Source organism: Podarcis tiliguerta (assembly GCF_965153285.1).
Source record: "Podarcis tiliguerta genome assembly, chromosome: 8".
Classification (NCBI taxonomy): Eukaryota; Metazoa; Chordata; class Lepidosauria; order Squamata; family Lacertidae; genus Podarcis; species Podarcis tiliguerta.
In genome coordinates this window covers 53,094,533-53,115,681 of record NC_139541.1, presented here as the reverse complement: position 1 = coordinate 53,115,681, position 21,149 = coordinate 53,094,533, and the positions used below count along the sequence as shown (strand labels likewise).

At 45.7% G+C, this 21,149-nt stretch overlaps 1 protein-coding gene and 1 long non-coding RNA gene across 2 annotated transcripts in view; one reads left to right on the top strand and one right to left on the bottom strand.

Moving 5' to 3' along the window:
* LOC310683263 overlaps window positions 1–9,500 on the bottom strand; it is a 418,618-nt gene extending 409,118 nt beyond the window's left edge. Inside the window, exon 1 of the long non-coding RNA XR_014514336.1 lies at window positions 8,665–9,500. This is a non-coding gene — a long non-coding RNA (uncharacterized lncRNA). The remainder of the gene's footprint in view (window positions 1–8,664) is intronic.
* Window positions 3,159–20,514, top strand: CETP (cholesteryl ester transfer protein). Its single transcript, XM_083452923.1, has 16 exons — window positions 3,159–3,401; window positions 3,643–3,757; window positions 6,898–7,032; window positions 7,324–7,394; window positions 7,662–7,749; window positions 9,515–9,584; window positions 10,324–10,384; window positions 11,382–11,473; window positions 13,375–13,554; window positions 14,643–14,693; window positions 14,862–15,032; window positions 15,809–15,876; window positions 16,407–16,449; window positions 17,178–17,247; window positions 18,586–18,671; window positions 19,795–20,514. The coding sequence occupies exons 1-16, from the start codon at window positions 3,278–3,280 to the stop codon at window positions 19,867–19,869; spliced, it is 1,500 nt and encodes a 499-aa protein (XP_083309049.1). The 5' UTR covers window positions 3,159–3,277; the 3' UTR covers window positions 19,870–20,514.
* Window positions 20,515–21,149: the final 635 nt, after the last annotated feature.

Genomic DNA, 21,149 nt, shown 5'->3' with positions numbered 1-21,149 from the left:
CTCTTCTGTCCTGTCACTTTCCCCAGGCAAACTTACTGTTTACCGCTGAATCAGAATAAATGTCAGTCTCCAAAAACTTGATGGACTTTGTTCTGATTCAGCGGTAAATTTCAGGTTTCCCGAGGGGAAACGACGGGACAAATGAAAAAGCTAGAAAGCACAGAACAAGCAGAACAAGTGTGGATGAGCCCTAACTTTTCTTTGACCTGGACCCAAGGGTTAGCTTGTTAGCATGGATTAGTGCATCAGTCCCCAAACTCTGTCCCAGGAAAGACCTGCATATCTACAGTGAGATATCATTCAGTTAAATACAGTGGTACCTCAGGTTATGAAGTTAATTCATTCCGGAGGTCCATTCTTAACCCAAAACCGTTCTTAACATGAGGTACTCTTTCGCTAATGGGGTCTCCCGCTGCCACCGTGTGACTTCCGCTCGCATCCTGGGGCAAAGTTCGCAACCAGGAGCATCTACTTCCGGGTTAGCGGAGCTCGTAACCCGAAGCATTGGTAAGGAGGACGGTACGTAACCTGAGGTTTCACTGTAAAAAGGTAAAGGTACCCCTGCCCGTACGGGCCAGTCTTGCCAGACTCAAGGGTTCTGCGCTCATCTCACTCTATAGGCCGGGAGCCAGCGCTGCCCGAAGACACTTCCGGGTCACGTGGCCAGCGTGACAAGCTGCATCTGGCGAGGCAGCGCAGCACACGGAACGCCATTTACCTTCCCGCTGGTAAGCGGTCCCTATTTATCTACTTGCACCCGGGGGTGCTTTCAAACTGCTAGGTTGGCAGGCGCTGGGACCGAACGACAGGAGCGCACCCCACCGCAGGGATTCGAACCGCCGACCTTTCGATCGGCAAGTCCTAGGTGCTGAGGCTTTAACCCACAGCGCCACAGGTTTCACTGTACTGTACTTCAATTTCATTCAGGGCCAGGTTATATTACCATTTCAGTCCAGGCTCTGGGCATCTTTTCCTCCACCCTTTGCTAAGCCTGAGGGAGCCAGTTTCTCCAGTAAAAGGTTGCCAGGAGTCATTCACCTCTTTTGGCCCAGGATATCTTAGCAGAACACAGCAACAATTGGAGCTGGATCTGCATGGAGAGCTTGTAGACCCTGGACTCCACGGACAATGGAAAGGCTTTGCAGGAAGATAGTGGCAGATTTATAAACACCAAGGAGGGACAATCTGAAACTCCCAGTCAATTTAGCAGTCAAGAAGCCATTGATGGCAGGAAGAGAGATAAGGCTATTCTTGTGCAGGCCTTTTTCTGCTGGAACTGAAAGTGCTTTTTTCAAATCACGTTGCTGAAATTCCTGGAAGTTCCCAATTGGATTTTTTCCAAGAAAGAAATGCTAAGCAATCCACATAGTGTGTCATTTATTTAGCGTACTGCTTTCCATCAGAAGTGACCCCAAAACAGTTTGCATACAACAATAAAACACCACCAACAAAATACATAAAATGCAATTAAAAATAGCAAGAAAACAATACCAATCCCTTTAAGGATGTAAAGAAGGGTGAAACTGAACTAGGTTTTGCCTCCAACACTTGAGAAACAGGTGAGTCTTCACCCTTTGAGGGAAGCCCATTAGTAATGTAACCATTAGTGTTGTAGTCAAGGGAATCCCACAGCTGGGGTGCTGCCACAGAGAAGGCCCTGTTCTACATCCCCACATGACACACAATATCCACGGTGGAACCATAACTAGGGCCGCTTAGCTGACCTCTGCTCTAGGTTTTTGGTTCTCAAATAACTACAGCAAACATTTTTACAGATAGAAGAGCCTGGCTGCTGGATCAGACCAGGGCAGGCAAGTCCCCTCAATGCTGGCCGGGCAGCCCTGACTCTCCCTCCTCCCCTAGCTGCTGCCTTGCAGGTGGTGTGACAGCCCATAAATCACTGTTCCCCTCTCCTGGGTCACTCTCCTGGTTTCCTGGCACACTGTCCTATCAGTCCCTGACTGCCTAGTGGGATGGCTTCTACCACCAAAGGATTAACCCTTTGGGGTTCTCCTGCAGGATGCGATGAGGACCGGCTGTGGATGGGTTTGCTTTAGGGTATGAGTGGGAAAGGGATGCGGGTGGCACTGTGGTCTAAACCACTGAGCCTCTTGGGCTTGCCGATCAGAAGGTCAGTGGTTTGAATCCCCGTGACGGGGTGAGCTCCTGTTGCTCAGTCCCAGCTCCTGCCAACCTATCAGTTCAAAAGCACACCAAAAAAAGTGCAAGTAGATAAATAGGTACCACATGACCCAGAAAAACTGTCTGCGGACAAACGCCATCTCCCTCGGCCTGTAAAGCGAGATGAGCGTCGCAACCCAGAGTCGTTCATGACTGGACTTAACTGTCAGGGGTCCTTTACCTTTTTTATGAGTGGGAAAGTCAATTCACCTGACTTTGAAGTGGGATGTGAATTTCTGGAGAGCTGTGTCCATGATGAAAGCATAGTTGCAGCTCACGAAATATGATTGCTGGGTATCTGCTGATTTTGTCATTGTGTGTTATTTTGATTCATTTATTCTATACATTAAACTTTTGTTGTATTTTACTTTTGTTTTAATATGTTGTCCATGACTTTGTGGGCCTTTGGACCAGAAAGCAGTAAATAAATAAACCATAGCATAACATGCACAAACGGATGTTACACAGGCCACAATTAAAGAAGGAAATTGACAACCTTTGTGTCTGTTTTAGGGGCTTCCCATTGAGAGATCTGGTTGGCCACTGAGAGAACAGAGTGTTTGGCTTCCCCAACATGATGCCCTCCAGATGTTTGGGACTGTAACTTCCATCAGCAGCAGCCAGCATGTTGGGCTGAGGGGAGCTGACATCCGAAACATCTGGAGCCTGCTGTAGAGACTTGGAGAAGATCCACATACTTAAGTAGAAAGAACCCTGGGAGCTGTAGCTCCCTCCTACAGAGCTATCATTCCTAGCACCCTTAACAAACTACCTTCCCAGGATTCTTTGGGGAAAGTCACATGCTCTCAATGTGTGTTGGATGTGCACAGATTTTAGTTAATTCATATTCAGCTCCAGATGTCTCTGGACAGGCAAAGTCATGGTTCTGCAGGGGTTAAGTGGACTGCAAGAACGTGAGGAAAACAAAGAGGCTGGTCTTAAGCAAGGAAGTGGGTCATGTCCTGCCTGAGGAGGAGTAGAGAGCCATGGGGAGTACAAGGGAGGCAGCTACCTTTCTGGTGGGGACAGTGGAAGGCGGTTGCTCCCGGGATTTGCAACTCGAGGGCATTCTGCCTTTGGCAAGTATCAGAAAAGGATGGCAAGGATCCTGATTATGTTAGTGAGTCTGCTCAGCAGCTCATTGGCTTGCAGTGCTGAGCCATCATCTTACAGCGACACGAGTGTTGTCTTCCGAATGACGAAGCCAGCTGTACTAGTGCGTAAGTCATCACAGCTCTCTCACTCTCTCCCCGTGTGTGTTTATAATATCAGTCACCTTTGCTCTTGCTGTCCCCAACCTGGTGCCTTCCAGATGTTTTGACCGGTGACTCTCACTGGCCCCAGCCATCTCTGGAGGCACCGTATTAGGTCTGGCATGCTGGCGCTGAATTGTGGGGTGAATTCAGTTCTACTGATAGCACCGTTGTCCCTCACAGCTGTGATCGCATTCTCTCTTGGCAGTCAATGAGAAAACTGCGCATGTCATACAGACAGCCTTCCAGCATGCAGACTACCCAGACATCAAGGGGGAGAAGTCTGTGCGGTTTCTTGGGAAGATTGCCTATGGATTGAAAAAGTAAGTGTGGCTCTACTTAAGCTCCCTTGTTTATACAGTGGCGTAGCATGGGTTGTCAGCACCCGGGGCAAGGCAAGTAATTTGCGCCCCCTAACCTGTGGATTTGTGCCCCCTAACCTGTGGATTTGCGCCCCGTAACCTGTGGATTTGCGCCCCCTAACCCGTGGATTTGCGCCCCCTAACCCTAACCCCCAGATGTTGCGCCCGGTGCGGCCGCCCCCCGCCCCCCACGCTACGCCACTGTGTTTATATCCCTCCCATCGTAAACCTGTTTAGCTCTGTTTTGCTGTTTCTCATTTTCCTAGTCTCAAGTTTGGTTCTCCACATAGCTGCATCTGTATGCCTTTTTTTTTTTAAGTGCTTATGATTATTTGCTAACATTTTAGTGTGATTCTCTTAAAACAAACATTTTATACACACTTTTGCCTAGCATATATATTTTGCAAATATTTCCCCCCAAATATAATTTATTTATAAAAATGATTTAAATAATAGAATCATAGAATTGTAGAGTTGGAAGGGACTCTGGGGTCATCTAGTCCAACCCCCTGCAATGCAGGGATCTTAACTAGATCATACAATACAGATGGCTATCCAGGCTCTGCTTAGAAACATACAAGGAAGGTGAGTCTACCACCTCTCATGGGAGTCTGTTCCACTGCCGAACAGCTCTTACTGTCAAAAAGTGCTTCCTGATGTTTAGTCAGTATCACTTTTTTTGTGACTTGAATCCATTGGTTTGTGTCCTGCCCTCCAGAACAGGAGAAAACAAGCTTGTTCCATCTTCCATGTGACAGCTCTTAAGATATTTGAAAATGGCTATCATATCTCCTCTCAGTCTCCTCTTTCCCAGGCTAAACATGCCCAGCTCCCTCAACCATTCCTCATGAGGCTTAGTTTCCAGACCCATGATCATCTTGGTCACCTCCTCTGCACACGTTCCAGCTTCTAATATCCTTCTTAAATTGTGGTGTCCAGAACTGGACGCAGTACTCCAGGTGTGGTGTGACCAAGACAGAATACCACTATTTTGGGGGTGGGGACAGAGCTGTTTATAACAATTACAGTGGTACCTCAGGTTAAGCACTTAATTTGTTCTGGAGGTCCGTTCTTAACCTGAAACTGTTCTTAACCTGAAGGACCACTTTAGCTAATGGGGCCTCCTGCAGCTGCTGTGCCGCCAGAGCACGATTTCTGTTTTCATCCTGAAGCAAAGTTCTTAACCCAAGGTAATATTTCTTGGTTAGTAGAGTCTGTAACCTGAAGCATATGCAACCTGAAGCGTCTGTAACCCGAGGTACCACTGTATATGTAAAATAATACCATGAACACCATTTAAAATGTTAAAATCAGAAATCAGCTCTTACGCATTTTGTCATGCACTTTTATATTAAAATGCATTTTTTGTACGCTATTTTCACTACGGTGCTAATTGTGTATGTTTGTGTTTGCATTTTTTGCTCTCACTATTTGTTTGGAGAACTGTATTGCAAAATTCGTAAAACTGCAAATTCTGAAGGATGGGTCTGGTTTTAGTTTGCATCTTGTTTCAGAAAGTTCACATTTGGTAGATTTGCCTTTAAATATGAAGTAGGTCCAATTTCTCTGCCAGCCTTCACCTTGCCTTAAAATAGGGCTCTTAAAAAGTTGCTGCACCATATCCCAGGTCAGACTATTTGCCAGATAACGGTGCTGCATATTCCAACTGGCAGCAGCCCTCCAGTTCCTCAAGCAGAGGCCTATCCCATCTGCTCCTCGTTGGTCTTCAGCTACTAGGTTTGAGCCCATGGTTTGGACCACAACAGCAGCAGCACCTCATAGAAATGGATAGTAAAAAAAGAGAAAGAAATGGGTCCCCAATCTACTTCATGCACAAATACCTGGTAGCATTTTACTAGCTGCTGAAGGAGGGGAATTGCTGCAAGATGGGAAACTGTTCAGGTCTGCCTTTACAAATTGGCTTGCTTTGATTTGGGAGGTAGTTTTAACCGAATGTTCAACACAGCATGGCATAGTGGTAAGAGATCAAGCTACCACAAAACAAAAACCCTTGGGTGTTGCCTGGTTTCTGTTCATTTCCTATGCCAATAAATCTGCATTCCCAATTAAACCACCTGCAAGACAACTACTCTTATGGAGAGATTTTGTCTCTTAATCTATTTTGGTACCGCATACTGAAAATATGTCTATTATGTGGTTGAAGGATGGTACTCCACATTTTGTTTGCCTTTAATATATATTTACTGAAATTCAATGCAACACATATATTTTTTTTAAAAGGGAGAGAGAAAAGAAATGTGCCAAGTGTGAGCTGGTTGCTTTGCTGGAAGAGAAGGTGCAATCAGTGGCGTAGCGTGGGGGGTGCAGGGGGGCCGGCCGCAACATCTGGGGGGGGGGGCGCTCGCACTCACAGCTCTCTGCCCCTACCTGGCTCACTCACTCTCTCTCACTGCAGTGCTGACTGTGCGAATCCGATCCGAGCCGCCGGGTCGCCGCCCACTGTGTGTGGGGGGGTGCCAGGCGTGCAGTGCAGTGCGGAGAGAGAGCGAGGGACTATCTGGGGGAGGGACAGTGCAGCGGGGGGGGGGGGGCGCAAATTACTTGCCTTGCCCTGGGTGCTGACAACCCACGCTACGCCACTGGGTGCAATACCTTCAGCCCCACCTACCCACATTTTGACTTACTTGATTATTAATTTCTGGATTGAGCAGAGCAGCCTGTCCTGGAAGAGTGACATGGGGGGGGGTGCCTCTAGGGAAGAGGAAGCTCACCAAATGAAGGAGGCAAACACTTGGAGGAATGTGACACTCGGAAGCAGAAGCGCTTCTTTGCTAGCTGGGGCTGATGGTAGCTGCAATCCAAAACATCTGGAAGCTCAGGGAAAGCTGATGCCAAAGGCTATGATAAGATGTGCAGGACTCTAGACCACAACTGTGTCACTTCTGTATATGATGTGTTGTGTGTGACCCACAGCTAAAGCTACCATGCAGGATTACACTAGCAATGGGAGGGCTTGGATGTGGTCAGTGAAGGCATCTGATCCCAAGGGGACCTGGGGGTGTCTATGTGCCTCTTCCAGCAAAAGAGCCCAGCCTGCTTCAATTGTACTAAGCCAGCCATTCTTTGCTTCCCTTCTGCAGCATCCATATTGGAGAACTGACGATAGAAAACACCACAGTTGACCTCAAGGAGGATGACGCCATCGACATCGGAATTCAGAATGTTTCTGCTTCCTTCCAAGGAACCCTCAGCTATGGCTACGTGGGTGGCTGGCTGTGAGTATTTCCAGAGAAGTCCGCACCTGCCAGTTTGGTCCTTTGGGGAGGGGAGGTGATGCAGGTGTGAAAATGGAAACATCAGCTTTGCATTTACCACACAACCCCTGACTGCATCACATCCAAACAGCACAACATGTGTGCAGCAGCGCATGTGCTCTGCTCCAAAAACACCATCCTTCCTGGTTAATTCTACCTGTGTTCCACGTGTTCGCAAAATATCACACTGAGAGCATCTCTGCAACAGATGATGTTGTTTGGTGATTATCATTGTTAAAAATATTGTCACAGGGTGAAGCTCATCCATTCTATTGACTTCGAAATTGAGTCATCCATTGATCTGCAGATAAACGTTAAATTGTGTAAGTAATTGCGGAATATCCTTGGCTATTGAGACTGGTTAGAATGAGGGCTTAATATACGCAAGAGGCAGCAGGTGGGTGTCTCCTTGAGATGAGATTCAGGGGGAGGGGTTAAGGAAAGCCAGTTTCTCCTGTGATGTAAAGTCTGGTTTATTATCTCTGGTTTATTACCCCCTTCCTGGAAAACTGGGGGAAACTATTGGAAGGGAGTACCCAACTGACTCCTGGTTCCTAATAACTTGAGGCATTTGCTTCTCTATTGGACAGTGTCGGATGACGGGCGTGTGATAGTGGACACCTCGGACTGTTACCTGACTTTCCACAAGCTGACCCTGCATCTACAAGGAGACAAAGAGTATGCTTCATTTTCTGAAATCCACACCAGGTTTTAATAGTGCCTGACTTTCACTTGAAGGACTTCCATATTCATCAGGCTAGAAACATAAGAAACTGTCTTATACTGAGCCAGAACATTGGTCCATCAAGCTCAGTGCTGTCCACATTGACCAGCAGCTCTCAAGGGTTTCAAGCAGAGTTTTCTCCCAGCCCTACCCTGGGGATTGAATCTGGGACCTTCTGGTGTACTCTATCACCAAGCTACAGTCTTACCTTGTGTAGTCTTATGTAGCTGCTTTGCCACTATCAACCTCCCATTTTGCTGACCATGAAATCAGAAGCCTAAAAGCCAAACTTCCCATAAGGTTAAACACATCATTGGTAGTAGTTTCAATTAATAACCTGTGCAGAGGTGTGGGAATGTTGTGGACAGTAGGAGGGGATATATTGATTAAATATTATCCTTTCTCACACTAGTGAGTCAGTAGCAGAGTACATTCCTCAGTTTATTGCAGGAAGCTAGTTGGTAGATTCGTTTGAATCTCTTTACTTAAGCAATCCAGTCTGGCTTGTCCAGATTGCGTTTATTCCTGGTAAATCCCCTGTGTTCCGCTTTAAAAGAATAAAGACACAACACTCTTTTCTTAAAAATAATGATAAGAAGTTTACTTAGATTCAGTTCACAGTAGGTTCCCTGAAGGTAGACTTTAACTTGAAGTTACAGAAGAGAGTTTGAGTTCATCCCATATGGGAATGAACCCATGCGCTGCTGGCTGAGAGCCAGCACAGAGCAAAATAGCATCAGTATCAGAAGAGAGCAGCAAAAGAGGAAGGTGGCTGCGTGTCTGGCCCTTTTACAGGGTCACGACCATCTACCTGGTCACACGCGGGGGTGGGGGATGCTCCAGACAGGGATGCTCCAGACACCTGTGACAGGTGTGGAGTAACATCCCCCTGTGTGTCCACTCTGGGCAAACAGGAAATGTTGTATTTGACTGCTACAGTGATGCCACATCCCAAAAGAAGGGCATTTTCTTCATGATCCTGTTGCATGGGAAGGGGAGGTTTCACACTTACAGGCTGGTCCTGACTGAAATTCTGCCTCAGAATTGAGGGTTCCACATTTGCTGCTTGAAAACAAAAACAGAGAGACATTTTAATTTTTTTGTGTTTAGCAGTACCTCAAGTCTGGCCTTGAGCATCTTTTAAGATAAACCTTATTAAGAAGGACAGCCCAATACATTTTTCTGCCCAGAGCAAAGTACAAGATGGCAGCCCCTCCCAATCCCACACCCAGAAGTCCACTAGACTGACAGCTGAATCTGACCTCAACGCTACTGATGGGCCTGCATACACCACCACACCTGAGGCAGCAGGCTAGTTAAGTGGGGCAGGCCAGGTTGTGACTAATGGGCAGCGGAATGGTTGGGAGGTGGCTTATGAGGAACAGTCAAGAGTCTGCCACCCCAGCCCCACAGCTTCTGTTATCTGAGGCAGGCGCCTCACTTTGCCTAATGGTAGAGCAGGCAGTGCTCTGCAAGGCTTACTTGCTTGCCCTGACTCCCAGTCTCCAGGGTGAATTAGACTTTGGAAGCTTTAAGATGAAAGGTGCTCTTGATAGTTAGCATTTTGATCATCTTTGCATTTGGATTTTATGTTTAGATTTTCTCTTTATGTTGTAGCTCACTTATAGCCAATTAGATAGTGTAGGATAAAAAAATCCAAATCCAAATGTGTTGTAATAATGAACTTCTTGAGCTCACATCCAGTCTTTCTCCATGCAGCCCAGGATGGCTAAAACAGCTTTTTACAAACTTCATCTCGTTTACCTTGAAGCTCGTTCTCAAAAACCAGGTAAGAGACATGGAAAGGGCTGATGTCTGTTAAATGTCATGCATGCTGGGCAATTGATTAATCAGGCTGCACTTTGGCAAATGAAGATATGGAAAGACCTAATTTACATGATCTTAATGAAACAATCATTTATCTGGCTTTCCTTTTAAAAAGTGACTCAGGATTTAGCTTTCAAGTCCTTGGGAAACAACAACAAAAGTGCTGTTTCCTTGCAGACTGCAATCTCTGCCTCAATCTCCTTTTAAACTAGGGACGTATTTCCAGGTGATTTTCACAAAAATATGCATTTTGCCCTAGCATTGCATTTTTTGTACACATTGATTGGAGAGCTGCATTGCAAAGTCTTGAGAAGTGCGAATTTTGGAGGCTGTTTGTGTTTCATTTTGCATGTTGTTTTGGAAAGCGTGACTTCATAAATTTGTGTTTAGATGTGAACTGAATTTAATTCTTCCTCTGTCCCAACTCACACAATACTATTCAATGGTGCTGCTTCACACATCCATCTGTCAGTCATCTAGGAAACTGCCTTATACTGAGCTAGACCATCTAGTTTAGTATCTAGCTTAGTACGGCTTACACTGACTGGCAGCAGCTCTCCAGGATTTCAGGTAGGGGTCTCTCCCAGCCCTAGCAAGAGATGCCAGAGACTGTACCTGGGATCATCTGCTTGTTGCTCCAATAATGAGGTACAGCCTTTCCCAAAACATGTGTTTGAACATCTATTTTCCCTCTTTTACAGGTGTGTAAAGAAATTAACTATATTTCTCAGCTACTGGCAGATTATGTGCATGAGACGTCAGGTAAATCTCTGTTCACTTTTGTTGCTGTTCCATTTCTAAAAATGATTATTAAAAGCTCTTACTCCTCCATTTATATAACAGTCTCACGTGGTATGTATAGTCTGCTGCTATAGTCTTCAGGGCTACACTTCAGTCCACACACTTTGCATCTGCACCCAACTGGATTTCAAATGTCCTTAGCTAGAAACTAGAAAAAAGTAAAGTAGCAGGGTTGGCTGGGACAGATCCTGCTGCCTGCCGAATCTCCCTGGAGTCCTAATTTTAAGGCCCACTGGCCATGTGAGGAATGGAGTATTATATTCTAAAAGACTTGTGGGAGTATCCTGCAGGGGATAAGATGCATTTGGGTCATGCTTTGCTTGAACACGAGGAAATGCCCTCACCAAAAACAACCCCATGGCTCCAAAACATGGCCAAAAGCATGACGTTTAGCTCAAAATGACCAGGGGATGGAGCAACTTCCCTAGGAAGGAATGTTGCAGCATTTGGGACTTTTTAATTTAGAGAAGAGGCAACATGATAGAAGTTTATGAAATTATGTATGACATGGGGAAAGTGGCTAGGGAAAAGTTTTTCTCCCTATCTCATAACACTGGAATTTGGGGGCATCAAATGAAGCTGATTCAGGACAGATAAAAGGAAGACTTCTTCATGCAGCTCAGCATAGTTAAACTGCGGAATTTGCTCCTTCATGAGGCAGTGATGGCAACCACCCTGGATGACTTTAAAAGAGGATTAGACAAATTCATGGAGGAAGAGGCTATCAATGGCTTCTAGTTAAGATGGCTGAGCTCTGCCTCCACAGCTTTCAAATTTCAGTTGCTGGAAACCACAGGAGGAGTGGAGAGGGCTCTTGTGCTTGGGACCTGCTTGCGGGTTTCCAACAGGCATCTGGTTGGCCACTGTGAGAACAGGACGCTGGACTAGAAGGGCCATGGCTCTAACTTAGTACGTTCCTCAACATGTTCTAAAAGCACACTCTTTAATTTTCTGGTAGCCAACTTCCTTAAAGATGGGGATATCGGAGTAGATATTTCTGTGACCGCACCTCTGGCAATCAAAGCAAATTACATAGAATCGCACCACAAGGTAAGACAATTCCCACAAAATAAACTTCCGTGCGTGAAGGAAAGGGCAATTGTTGATGACGCAAACCCTGCCTCTTTATAGTTGCTGCAGGTGAGAGCCAGGTCACCTCCACACAATGGCTTCCCTCAAGAACCCCGAGAACAGTAGTTAAGAGTGCTTGGAAGTGTAGTTCTGAGGGATAAAATGACAGTTCCCATAAAAGTAGGTGAAGCAATGTACAGTGGTACCTCAGGTTACAAACGCTTCAGGTTACATACACTTCAGGTTGCAGACTCTGCTAACCCAGAAATAGTACCTCGGATTAAGAACTTTGCTTTAGGATGAGAACACAAATCGTGCAGCGGTGGCGCAGCAGCAGCAGGAGGCCCCATTAGCTAAAGTGGTGCTTCAGGTTAAGAACTGTTTCAGGTTAAGAACAGACCTCTGGAACGAATTAAGTACTTAACCCGAGGTACCACTGTATATCAGAGGTTTCTACACATACACCTCTCTGCCCTCCATCGAGGCAAGCAAGAGGGAGGATTGCAGTGGAAAGGCACATCCTGGCGCGGCAGAAGTCCTGGAGGAGAGCCAGTGAGGGTGTGGCTTAGCAGAGACCTCCCCACCAGGCCAGACAGAGAAGCCTAGAGGGCCACATTTGTCCTCTAGGACTGTGATACCCACTAGTGGTCTAATATGCCTATAGCCTTCTTCTCAGTCACAAAAATACAGGAGTTCCATGCAATTCCTGTGGAAGGTGGATGATTCCATCCTACGATTCTGAACTCATCATTTTCCCAGTGCCCTTCTGTGCACAATGTCCCATTCAGCAGAAGTCTTGGTGTTTCTACCAACCAGGGCTGGCCCACCCATGGGACCAGGTGAGTCAACTGCCTCAGGTGGCAGGGTCCATAGGGGCAGCAGATCCTGATCTAGATATTTCTTTCCCTCTTGTTCCTGGTGTTGATACTCAACTCAACTCAACAACTCACCCCTTCTCCCCTGGCCAGGGGGAAGACCATTTTGTGGTTTGCCTCAGGTACCAAAATATATTGGGCTGGTCCTGTCACCAACCAATATGACAACAACAGCAAAGTTTCTTTAAAACAAACATACTTATTATGACGCAAGCTTTTCCGGACTATTGTCTGCTACTTCATCACTTGCATGAGGCATCATCCCTGGGGCCTCTAACTACATGGGATGTTAATGAGGTGATTAGCGATCATGCTATGTGATTTTTCTAAATTAAATACCAGGTGAAGAGGGAACAGTTGTTGCCGAGATTGCCCACAGGCTGTGATGAAAGGGAGGGTTTGTACTTTGTGTATGCTTACCGTAATTTCAGTTTGCGTTTACTTCTGCTGTTTTTCTTTATATTTTTGTTCTTGAGTGGTATTGAAGTGTCTTGTTTAAAAAATTTTAAACACAAGCAAATGTGTTGGGTGCATTTTCCTACAAGGAGATTGTTGGTCCCTCTAGACATTGAGGTGTTATGTGTGACTCCCACATTTCAATAACCCTTTCGCACTTACAAATGTTTTTTGGGGGAATACCAATTCAGTGCCTGTCCCATCACTTTCTGCTGAAATCACAAAACTTTTCGTACTGCAAATGTTGTGGGTTGTGTGTGTGTGTCCTGTTTTTGTTGCTCTATACCACTGGAGTCACCCCTCCAGATGTCAACGATGCTGTTACACTGGGGAAGTATCGCAGAAGACCGAATACAGCAAAATGATGTGTGGAGGCTCCAGAATGAATCCACTGCTAATGCACTACTGTTGTGTCAGTGAAATGTTGCAGAGAACCTCCAGTCTGGAGGAGCCCTGCCTCTCTGCAAGAAGCAGCCCCCTATCCTCAGAGGAACATCTGCAGTTGGTTTTCAGTTCATAAAGCCCACTCACATTTTCTTCTCTTGAAAGGGCCTCGTCGTGTACCAGAACCATTCAGGCATCTTCCATGACTCTGCCTTCACACCGTCTCTGCTGACTGATTCCAAAATGGTCTATTTCTGGTTTTCAGGCCAAGTCCTCAATTCTGCGGCCTTGGCAGCTTTTCTAGATAAGCGCCTGGAGTTAACACTCACAGGGGAAAAATTAAAGGTAATTTTTGCAGGTGGCCATTTGACTTGGCTTCAGTTGTGGGGTTTGAATGGCAAGGCGTGGTCATCTCCTGTTAGCAAGAAGCACCAGTTTCACCCAGTTGGTTGGGCCAGGGAGCTTCTTATAGGGGGGCGGGGGTTGGGATTCAGGGCACCCACTCTGGCCTATCAGGGTCTCTCTTGCTAGTGTGGATGACCACCCTGTAGTTCCCCTCTTGGTCAGGTGGTGGTGCTGGGGGTCAGTTGCAGCCTCTAATCACCCAAGTTGCTGATTTAGTCCCTTTTGCCGGCTCAAATCAAGATACCGTATTTTTCGCTCTATAAGACGCACCAGACCACAAGACGCACCTAGTTTTTGGAGGAGGAAAACAAGAAAAAAAATTCTGAATCCCAGAAGCCAGAACAGCAAGAGGGATCGCTGCGCAGTGAAAGCAGCGATCCCTCTTGCTGTTCTGGCTTCTGGGATAGCTGTGCAGCCTGCATTCGCTCCATAAGACGCACACACATTTCCCCTTACTTTTTAGGAGGGAAAAAGTGAGTCTTATAGAGCAAAAAATACGGTACTTAAAAGTGCTCAAAAGGGGCTCCCTTTTAAGGAGGGCAAAGGAAACAAACAAAAGTTCATTCAACTCATTGCTTTTCCCACCCAACCTTCTATATATTCCACATGTGTAAGACAACATACAATTTCTTCTTGTGCTTGGGACACATAAGCTGTGAATTTCCCTTTTTAGGGATGTGCATTGGATACATTCATTGTTTTTGTTATATGATGGAAGATTCACCTCTTCACTTGAGTTTTCCATATGCGTGTGTGTGTACACCCACCCAATTCATGATTGCATATTGTTTTCACTGATTTTAATCTTGTATATTTATACATTGCTCTAACCTACCCTGGTGGTGGTGGTGGTGGTGGTGATGATTCCATGCATAGAAGTAGAACTTAGTACATCAGAACTGCTGTGATTCCCACATTGCAGGGCTTGAACTAGATTGCCCTTAGCACCCTTCCCAACCCTACAGTTCTGTGATGCTAGGAAATACAAGTACATTTTACTTCTTCATCTTTTGTGTCTTTTTTTAAAGGAAATGTTTGAAATTGAAGAGCTGAAAACTCAGCAGGAGATTGTGCAAAAGGTAACTTTTGACCAAATCCCAACCTATCATTTGACGAGTAGGTAGCACATGGTATTGCCTGGATATTGCCTGAACTATTTTCAAGTCTGATTCTTCTTCTTCTTCTTAAAATCAATTTCTGTTGCTTGGCATCAGCAGCCACACTATGTCTGTCTTTATGCCCCCCAGATTTTTCAGGGTGCCTCCTACAATGACTCCCTGGCTAAGGTGTGGAGCCTTGACCCTCCTCAGATTATCCTCCAGCCCGAAGGAACCATTGTGAAGTCATCTGTGGCTGTGGAACTCAGTGTTCCTCTGCAAGGCGAAGGTCCCCCCTCTGTAGCTTTGTATTTCGAAAAGGTAAGTGAATTTGCAGTTTGCATTTTGGAGACAGGAGCCAAAGGCCCACTGGTCACAAATCAGCCACCATTTGCAAATGCATGTGATGTGGAAACTGCCTTATCCAGAGCCAAAGCCTTGGTCTATCCAGCTCAGTATTGTCCACACTGGTTAGCTGGGGTTCTTTGGGGTTTCTGGAAAAATCTCTTTCAGTCTTACTTGGAGGTGCTGTAAATTGAACCCGGGACTTTCTGGGTGCAAAGCAGATGCTCTTGCATGGAGCTATGGCCTTACAATTCTGTTAGGATGCAGGTGGGCTCAGAGAATCAGGAAGAGAGCACTGCTGGATCAGTCAGCTCAGGAGCTCTGCCATAAAGAGACCATCTCACCTGGGAGAGGGACAATGGGAAAGGTGTCCCTGTGAATTCTCATTGATTTCTCAGCTGCTTTCAACTTTTATTACTCCAGCATGTAATTAAAAACCCTAAATTCTTCAATAAATCAGCTGTTGGATTGTCTGACGTGTTCTAACTTAATAGGTCAGTTTTTAAATGTCTCCTGTAAATCTGTAATCATCCATTCATCAAGAGACGTGATTTATTTCCTGTCCCACACACAGTTCTTATTAATAAACATAAGAGCCGCTATTAATAAATTTACCATCATTTCTCTGTCCTCTTATAAAGCAATTTCTTTAATGTAACCAAAGTAACCAATAAAGTCATGATTTCTAATGCCTTCTATGTTTTTTTAAATGCACTCACAAACCTTTCCGTTCTGCCTTTCCCTCCCTGCAGGAAGTCACCGTCACAGTCCAAGCTTCGTATATGCAAAAAAACCTATACCTGCATCACTCCGAGGCCATGTACGTATTGCGCTTCCGTTGTGCAGAGAGAGGATGGGGGCTTCCAGGCGGTCACTGTTTTGAGGTGGGATTCAATCACATACTGGCAACCTCAGGTGCCAGTACCTGGGGTGCTTTTGGCACCCCAAAAGCAGACTTTTTGTGATGAGAGAAGTGCCAGGGAAATGCCCTGGGAAGCCTGGAATAACAATTGCTTACAAGGATGCATAACCTCCTCACAAAAAAGAATGCTGAATAAACAAGCCACTTGGAAGCATCTAAAGGAGATCCACACCATGCATTTAAAGTATACCCAATGCACATTTAAAACATGTGACTCCCCCCCCCCCAATCCTGCGAACTGTGGTTTGTTAAGGGTACTGGGAACTGTGGGTCCAGGGCTACTGTAGTTCTCTGGATTCTTTGGGAAAGTCATGTGCTTTAAATGAATGGGTGTGGCTTTGCCACTAGAGTTCCTGGGTATGCAAAAGGAGCTGGGAAAGGTGCCTGCTCACACTTGCTTACACACTTGGCTTCTTATTTCCCTACAGGATAGAGATCAAAAAGCTTAAACGTGCCGCGCATATAGCTGTGGTGAGTATCCAGCATTCATGCTTCTGTGCTTAAAGTGTTGAGCTGAAACTAATCTCCCCTTTTTGCTCCACGAATTTCCTGTCAAATATTCTCTGGATGTACCAGTGAATCTATCAACCAAAGATGTTGCAGTAGCATCAGTACTAAGATAAATACCGAAAGAGCACTGTCCAACCTGGCAGGGTTGTTGTGAGAATCGCTGAAAGAATATATGGGAAGGGGTTCAGCATTTCAAAGCAACGCACATGTCACAATTCTTCTGCCTTCTGCTGCTGGGAAAATTGGACAGGGGTTCACTCAAGATAAGCCCAGCTTGGCACCATAAAACAATCTTCTGCTTTAACCACCAAATTTGTCCAGGGATTGAAGCATTGGGAGATTTTTGCATCCCCCACAGCACAAAGCCTTTTGCAGAAGCGCAAATCATATTTTGTTTCAGTTACTGTATTATATTTTGTTTGTATAATTAACAGAAAACTTTATTAAGGATATGCTTATACCTATATTTTAAAAAGCATAGGGTTGCACTATCTACTATCTACAATCAATTGTTGGTCCGCCCTTCCCCAATCTATACCCCAAATATTTTGGGGTACAGCTTCTATCAGCCCCAGGCAGCATGTTGTTAAATGCCACATACATCAACGGCAGGGGTAGAAATAATGAACTGGTAATAACAATAAAGACTTCTGCAATTAATGACTTTGCTTGCAATGTTTTAATTTCAGAATGATGAAACTCTAAAGAACATTTTGGAGAAAATCGTCTCAGTTGCCGGGATCCCAGAAGTGGTATCAAGTGAGTTTATTTGCTAAGTGTCAGTGTAGTAGCTCTGAGTCCTGAGTGGCAGCAAGGCAAAACAAGTGTGTTGGTGAGGGAATTCACTTCAGTGGAGCTTGGCTCAGAAATGACTTCCCAGGGCTCTTTTTAAAAAAACCCACGTTGCAGGCCTTTGAGCCAACAACATACCCCTGTTGCTGGGTTTCTGAGATCTCCTGCGTGAACACAGATGGCTTCCCCACACTTCCTCTTGTCTTGCTGCTTTCCCCTGGGGGAAACTTTAGCGCTCAATCAGAGCAAATTCGGGTTTTCTCCAGATGGATGTTTGCTCTGATTTAACACTAAAGAGCAGGTTTTCCCTGGGAAAGAGGGGCAGGCTCTTCTCATGGCCTATCTGGCGATGTCAGGGACTGAACCTAGAACCTTGTGCACACAAAGTATGTGCTCTTCCCCCAGTGGCAGACCTACATTTGTGGGTCCCTGAAGCTTGACCTGTTACCAGCAGTGAGGTCTAGGAAACTACTGTTCTCTTCTTCGGTAGGGTTGTTTACCACAACCTCTTCAACATCTGTGCTACTGACTCTCAAACTTTGGGATTGTTGAAATATATACAACAAAAATAATCCATTTGAGTCATGTGACTCAAATTGTGTCTTCTAGACCCATTGTGTGTGTGTGTGTGTGTGTGTGTGTGTACATAGCAATGTGGTCTAAAGTCACTTCTGCCCCCCCCCCCGAAGACCTGAAGGGATCATAGTAGATCTCTGCCCCTGCCTTCCACTCAGTTATGACCCCGAAAACAGATGAAGCTTCCTTATACAGTGTCAGATCAACTGGCCCATCTAGCTCAGAACTGTCCACAATGACTTGCAGCAGCTCTCCACAGTTTCAGGAACAGAGTCTTTCCCAGCCCTACCAGGAGATGCCAGGGTTTGAACCGGGAGCCTTCTGAATGCCAAGCAGAGGCTCTACCTCTGAGCTACAGCCTTCCCCAAGAGGGACCCTGCTTCTGTAAAACTAAATGGTGGTGGTAGTGGTAATTCCATTTCTTGCCCACCTTTCACCATGAGATCCTAGGGCAGCAATTTAAAAATACAATCTTACAATTAATTTATTTTATAACAAATTACAATAAAAAGACAGGGTGGGGACTAAATTATATACATCTCAGCAGAGCACGACTTTTTGCCTCATTATGTTGCACAGGCTTCATGGGAGGCAGGTGCAATGTAATGAATGTTAGCATCAGTCCCAGAAAACTTCCCCGCCCAAAACAACCACCACTACTTACCCATTGCTGCAAACCACGGTTATTACTGTGACATCAGACAAATCTGGTTCAATTTGGTTTCACAGGATTTGAGAGGAACATAAGTTACCTGTTGAGCAGCAAAGGACTCAACCATTTTGACATCATTGATCCTGAGATAGTAACCAAAAAGGCAAGTACAGTTTGATGTATTGGGGCTTATATATCACCCAGCACTATGTCAGTGACCAAACAGCAAAAATATTTTGTGCTTGGCCCTTCCATAGCAGTGGAATTTCATTTGGAAGTTGATTTCATTTGGAAGACAGATTCCTGAGCCAATAGTACAGCGGGGTGCAGAACCAAGCACATTGGCTGTACCAGATTCATAGTCGAAGTGTGTCAAACGTGCCTTGGCCCAGTATACCTGAAGGAGTGTCTCCACCTCCATCGTTCAGCCCGGACACTGAGGTCCAGCTCCGAGGGCCTTCTGGCGGTTCCCTCACTGCGAGAAGTGGGGTTACAGGGAACCAGGCAGAGGGCCTTCTCGGTAGTGGCACCTGCCTTGTGGAACACCCTCCCATCAGATGTCAAGGAAATAAACAACTATCTGACTTTTAAAAGACATCTGAAGACAGCCCTGTTTAGGGAAGTTTTTAATGTTTGATGTTTTCTTATGTGTTTAATATTCTGTTGGGAGTTGCCCAGAGTGGCTGGGGAAACCCAGCCAGATGGATGGGGTATAAATGATTTATTATTATTATTATTAGTCCCAGGCTGTGTGTGTCAACCCTAGGGCTGGCCCTGGATGTTTTGCCATTAGAGGCAGAACAAAAATTGCTGCCCCTGCCTCCTCCGCTGTACACCCATTGCCATGTGCCCAGCTGCCCCACACCCACTGTTATTTGCGCACATGCCGCCAGGCCCACAGCACAGGAAAGAGGAGGAGGCTGATAAGCACAGCAGATGATAAGCAGCACACTTCTTGGAGTCTGGATCTGCTGCCCCTCCCAGCCATCCAAAGCCTGCGCCCCTGAGGCGGCTGCCTCATCTTGCCTCATGGGGTGGCTGGCCCTGGCCAACTGGTTTAGAAATGTTTCTTTGGTGCTTCTGCACTACACTGAGTTTGACACTCTTGCACTTTTGATGTCCACAGCTTCCACAGCATTCCCTGCCCGAAAACTGGGCTGGATGTGTCTGTTGTTGCTCTATCAGTTGTTGTCCTGTCTGCAGGCAAAGGTGTGTCCTACCATCCTGTGCATTTTCCATTGCAATTCAGTTTGCCCACCTCATCCTGCACTTTTCCCCCCATCCAGGGACACTTAATTCTCCAGATGGACTTTGGCTTCCCACACCATTTGCTTGTAGAGTTTCTGAAGACTACTTTGTAGAAGGAAGAGGAGAAAGAAAAATAAAGGTGATCCAGGTGTATGAGCAATCTGGATGCCCAAGAGAGCTGGCGGCCCGTTTAGTTCCATCTCCTTCCCTGAGATCCCAGATGGATTTCCTGCCAGGACTGAGGCTCTGTCTGCGAGTTTTCTCCTTGACTGTCTCCTGCAGGATAAACTCTCTTGGAAAAGCTCTGGGAATCCCTGGCTCTTAGTGTGACAAGAAGCTGAGTCTCCACAGCCGGAGCACAGTGCTTCAAAAAGGGATCAACACCCTCCCTACAGTGTTGAGCCCATCTATATTGGATGTGTGATGGCTTTGATCAGCTTTCTCCAACCAGGACAACAGCTCCCACAGGGGGAACGCATGAGCCTGGCTTGCTGGCTTCCATTTTTATGACGCCCCCAAACCCCATTTGGGAGTCAGTTTATGTGCATTGCTTAACTGCCACAATGACAGCAAGCTTTAGGAAATGGCCTTGATAATCTTGCCACTATGCACCTGAGTGTCTTGCCTTCTCAGACCACTCTGGGTCAGAGAAAGGACACCTTTCCACCAAATTCTGGAAAACTTTCTTTCTTTTTTCATTTGAATGCCATGTGCTTCTTTTGTTTCCTAAAAATAAACCTGGTTTCTGTTTTACTGCATTGCTGTGCCTGTTGTTGTCTAAACCTCCTTGTATACTTAAAACCCTCTGTACTGACTAGGGAAATTTAGGTACCTGCAAAGGCCTAAAGGGCTGTTAGAAAAGTCCTGATTTTCGGGGGGTTTGACTAGGTGAACTTTTGGGTCCCTTGCAACTCTACAGTTCTGCAATTCTATGAGGTTACCTGACTCGTCTTGGTGAGGGCAGGGTCAACAGAGGGAATTACAGTTTTGGAGAGCTTTGGAGTTTTTTAAGGGAACTGGGTGTGGATACAAGAGGAGAAAGCTAACTGCAAAAACAAAACAAAAGCACCCCACTACTCTATGTGGTTCTGACTTTCCCTACCAATATATCCTGCTTCAGAAAAGAAAGATCATCAGCTTTCCTTTTTCACATTTCTCCTCCACAAATCAAAAATACCTCAGTCCTTGGTCTTAAAAAGATCCTGCTCCAGGGAATACTTCTAGATCCCCCTACAATTTGAGAAACCCAAACTAGTATTATTTAATACGTTTCTAGATAGAAATTTAAATATCATTCCTAAAGATCTAAGTCTTCACACTGTTGAGTCATTTCCTTCTGACTGTATGAGCGGGTGCAGCTCAGAAGTGGAAGTTGCTTCAGAACATAAATATC

Bases quoted from the DNA above. Each gene is read 5' to 3' on its own strand.
- CETP (XM_083452923.1), top strand. From the start codon at position 3,278: ATGGCAAGGATCCTGATTATGTTAGTGAGTCTGCTCAGCAGCTCATTG. The intron at 7,750-9,514 runs GTATGCTTCATT...TTCTCCATGCAG, and splicing joins CATCTACAAGGAGACAAAGA to CCCAGGATGGCTAAAACAGC. The intron at 9,585-10,323 runs GTAAGAGACATG...CCTCTTTTACAG, and splicing joins AGCTCGTTCTCAAAAACCAG to GTGTGTAAAGAAATTAACTA.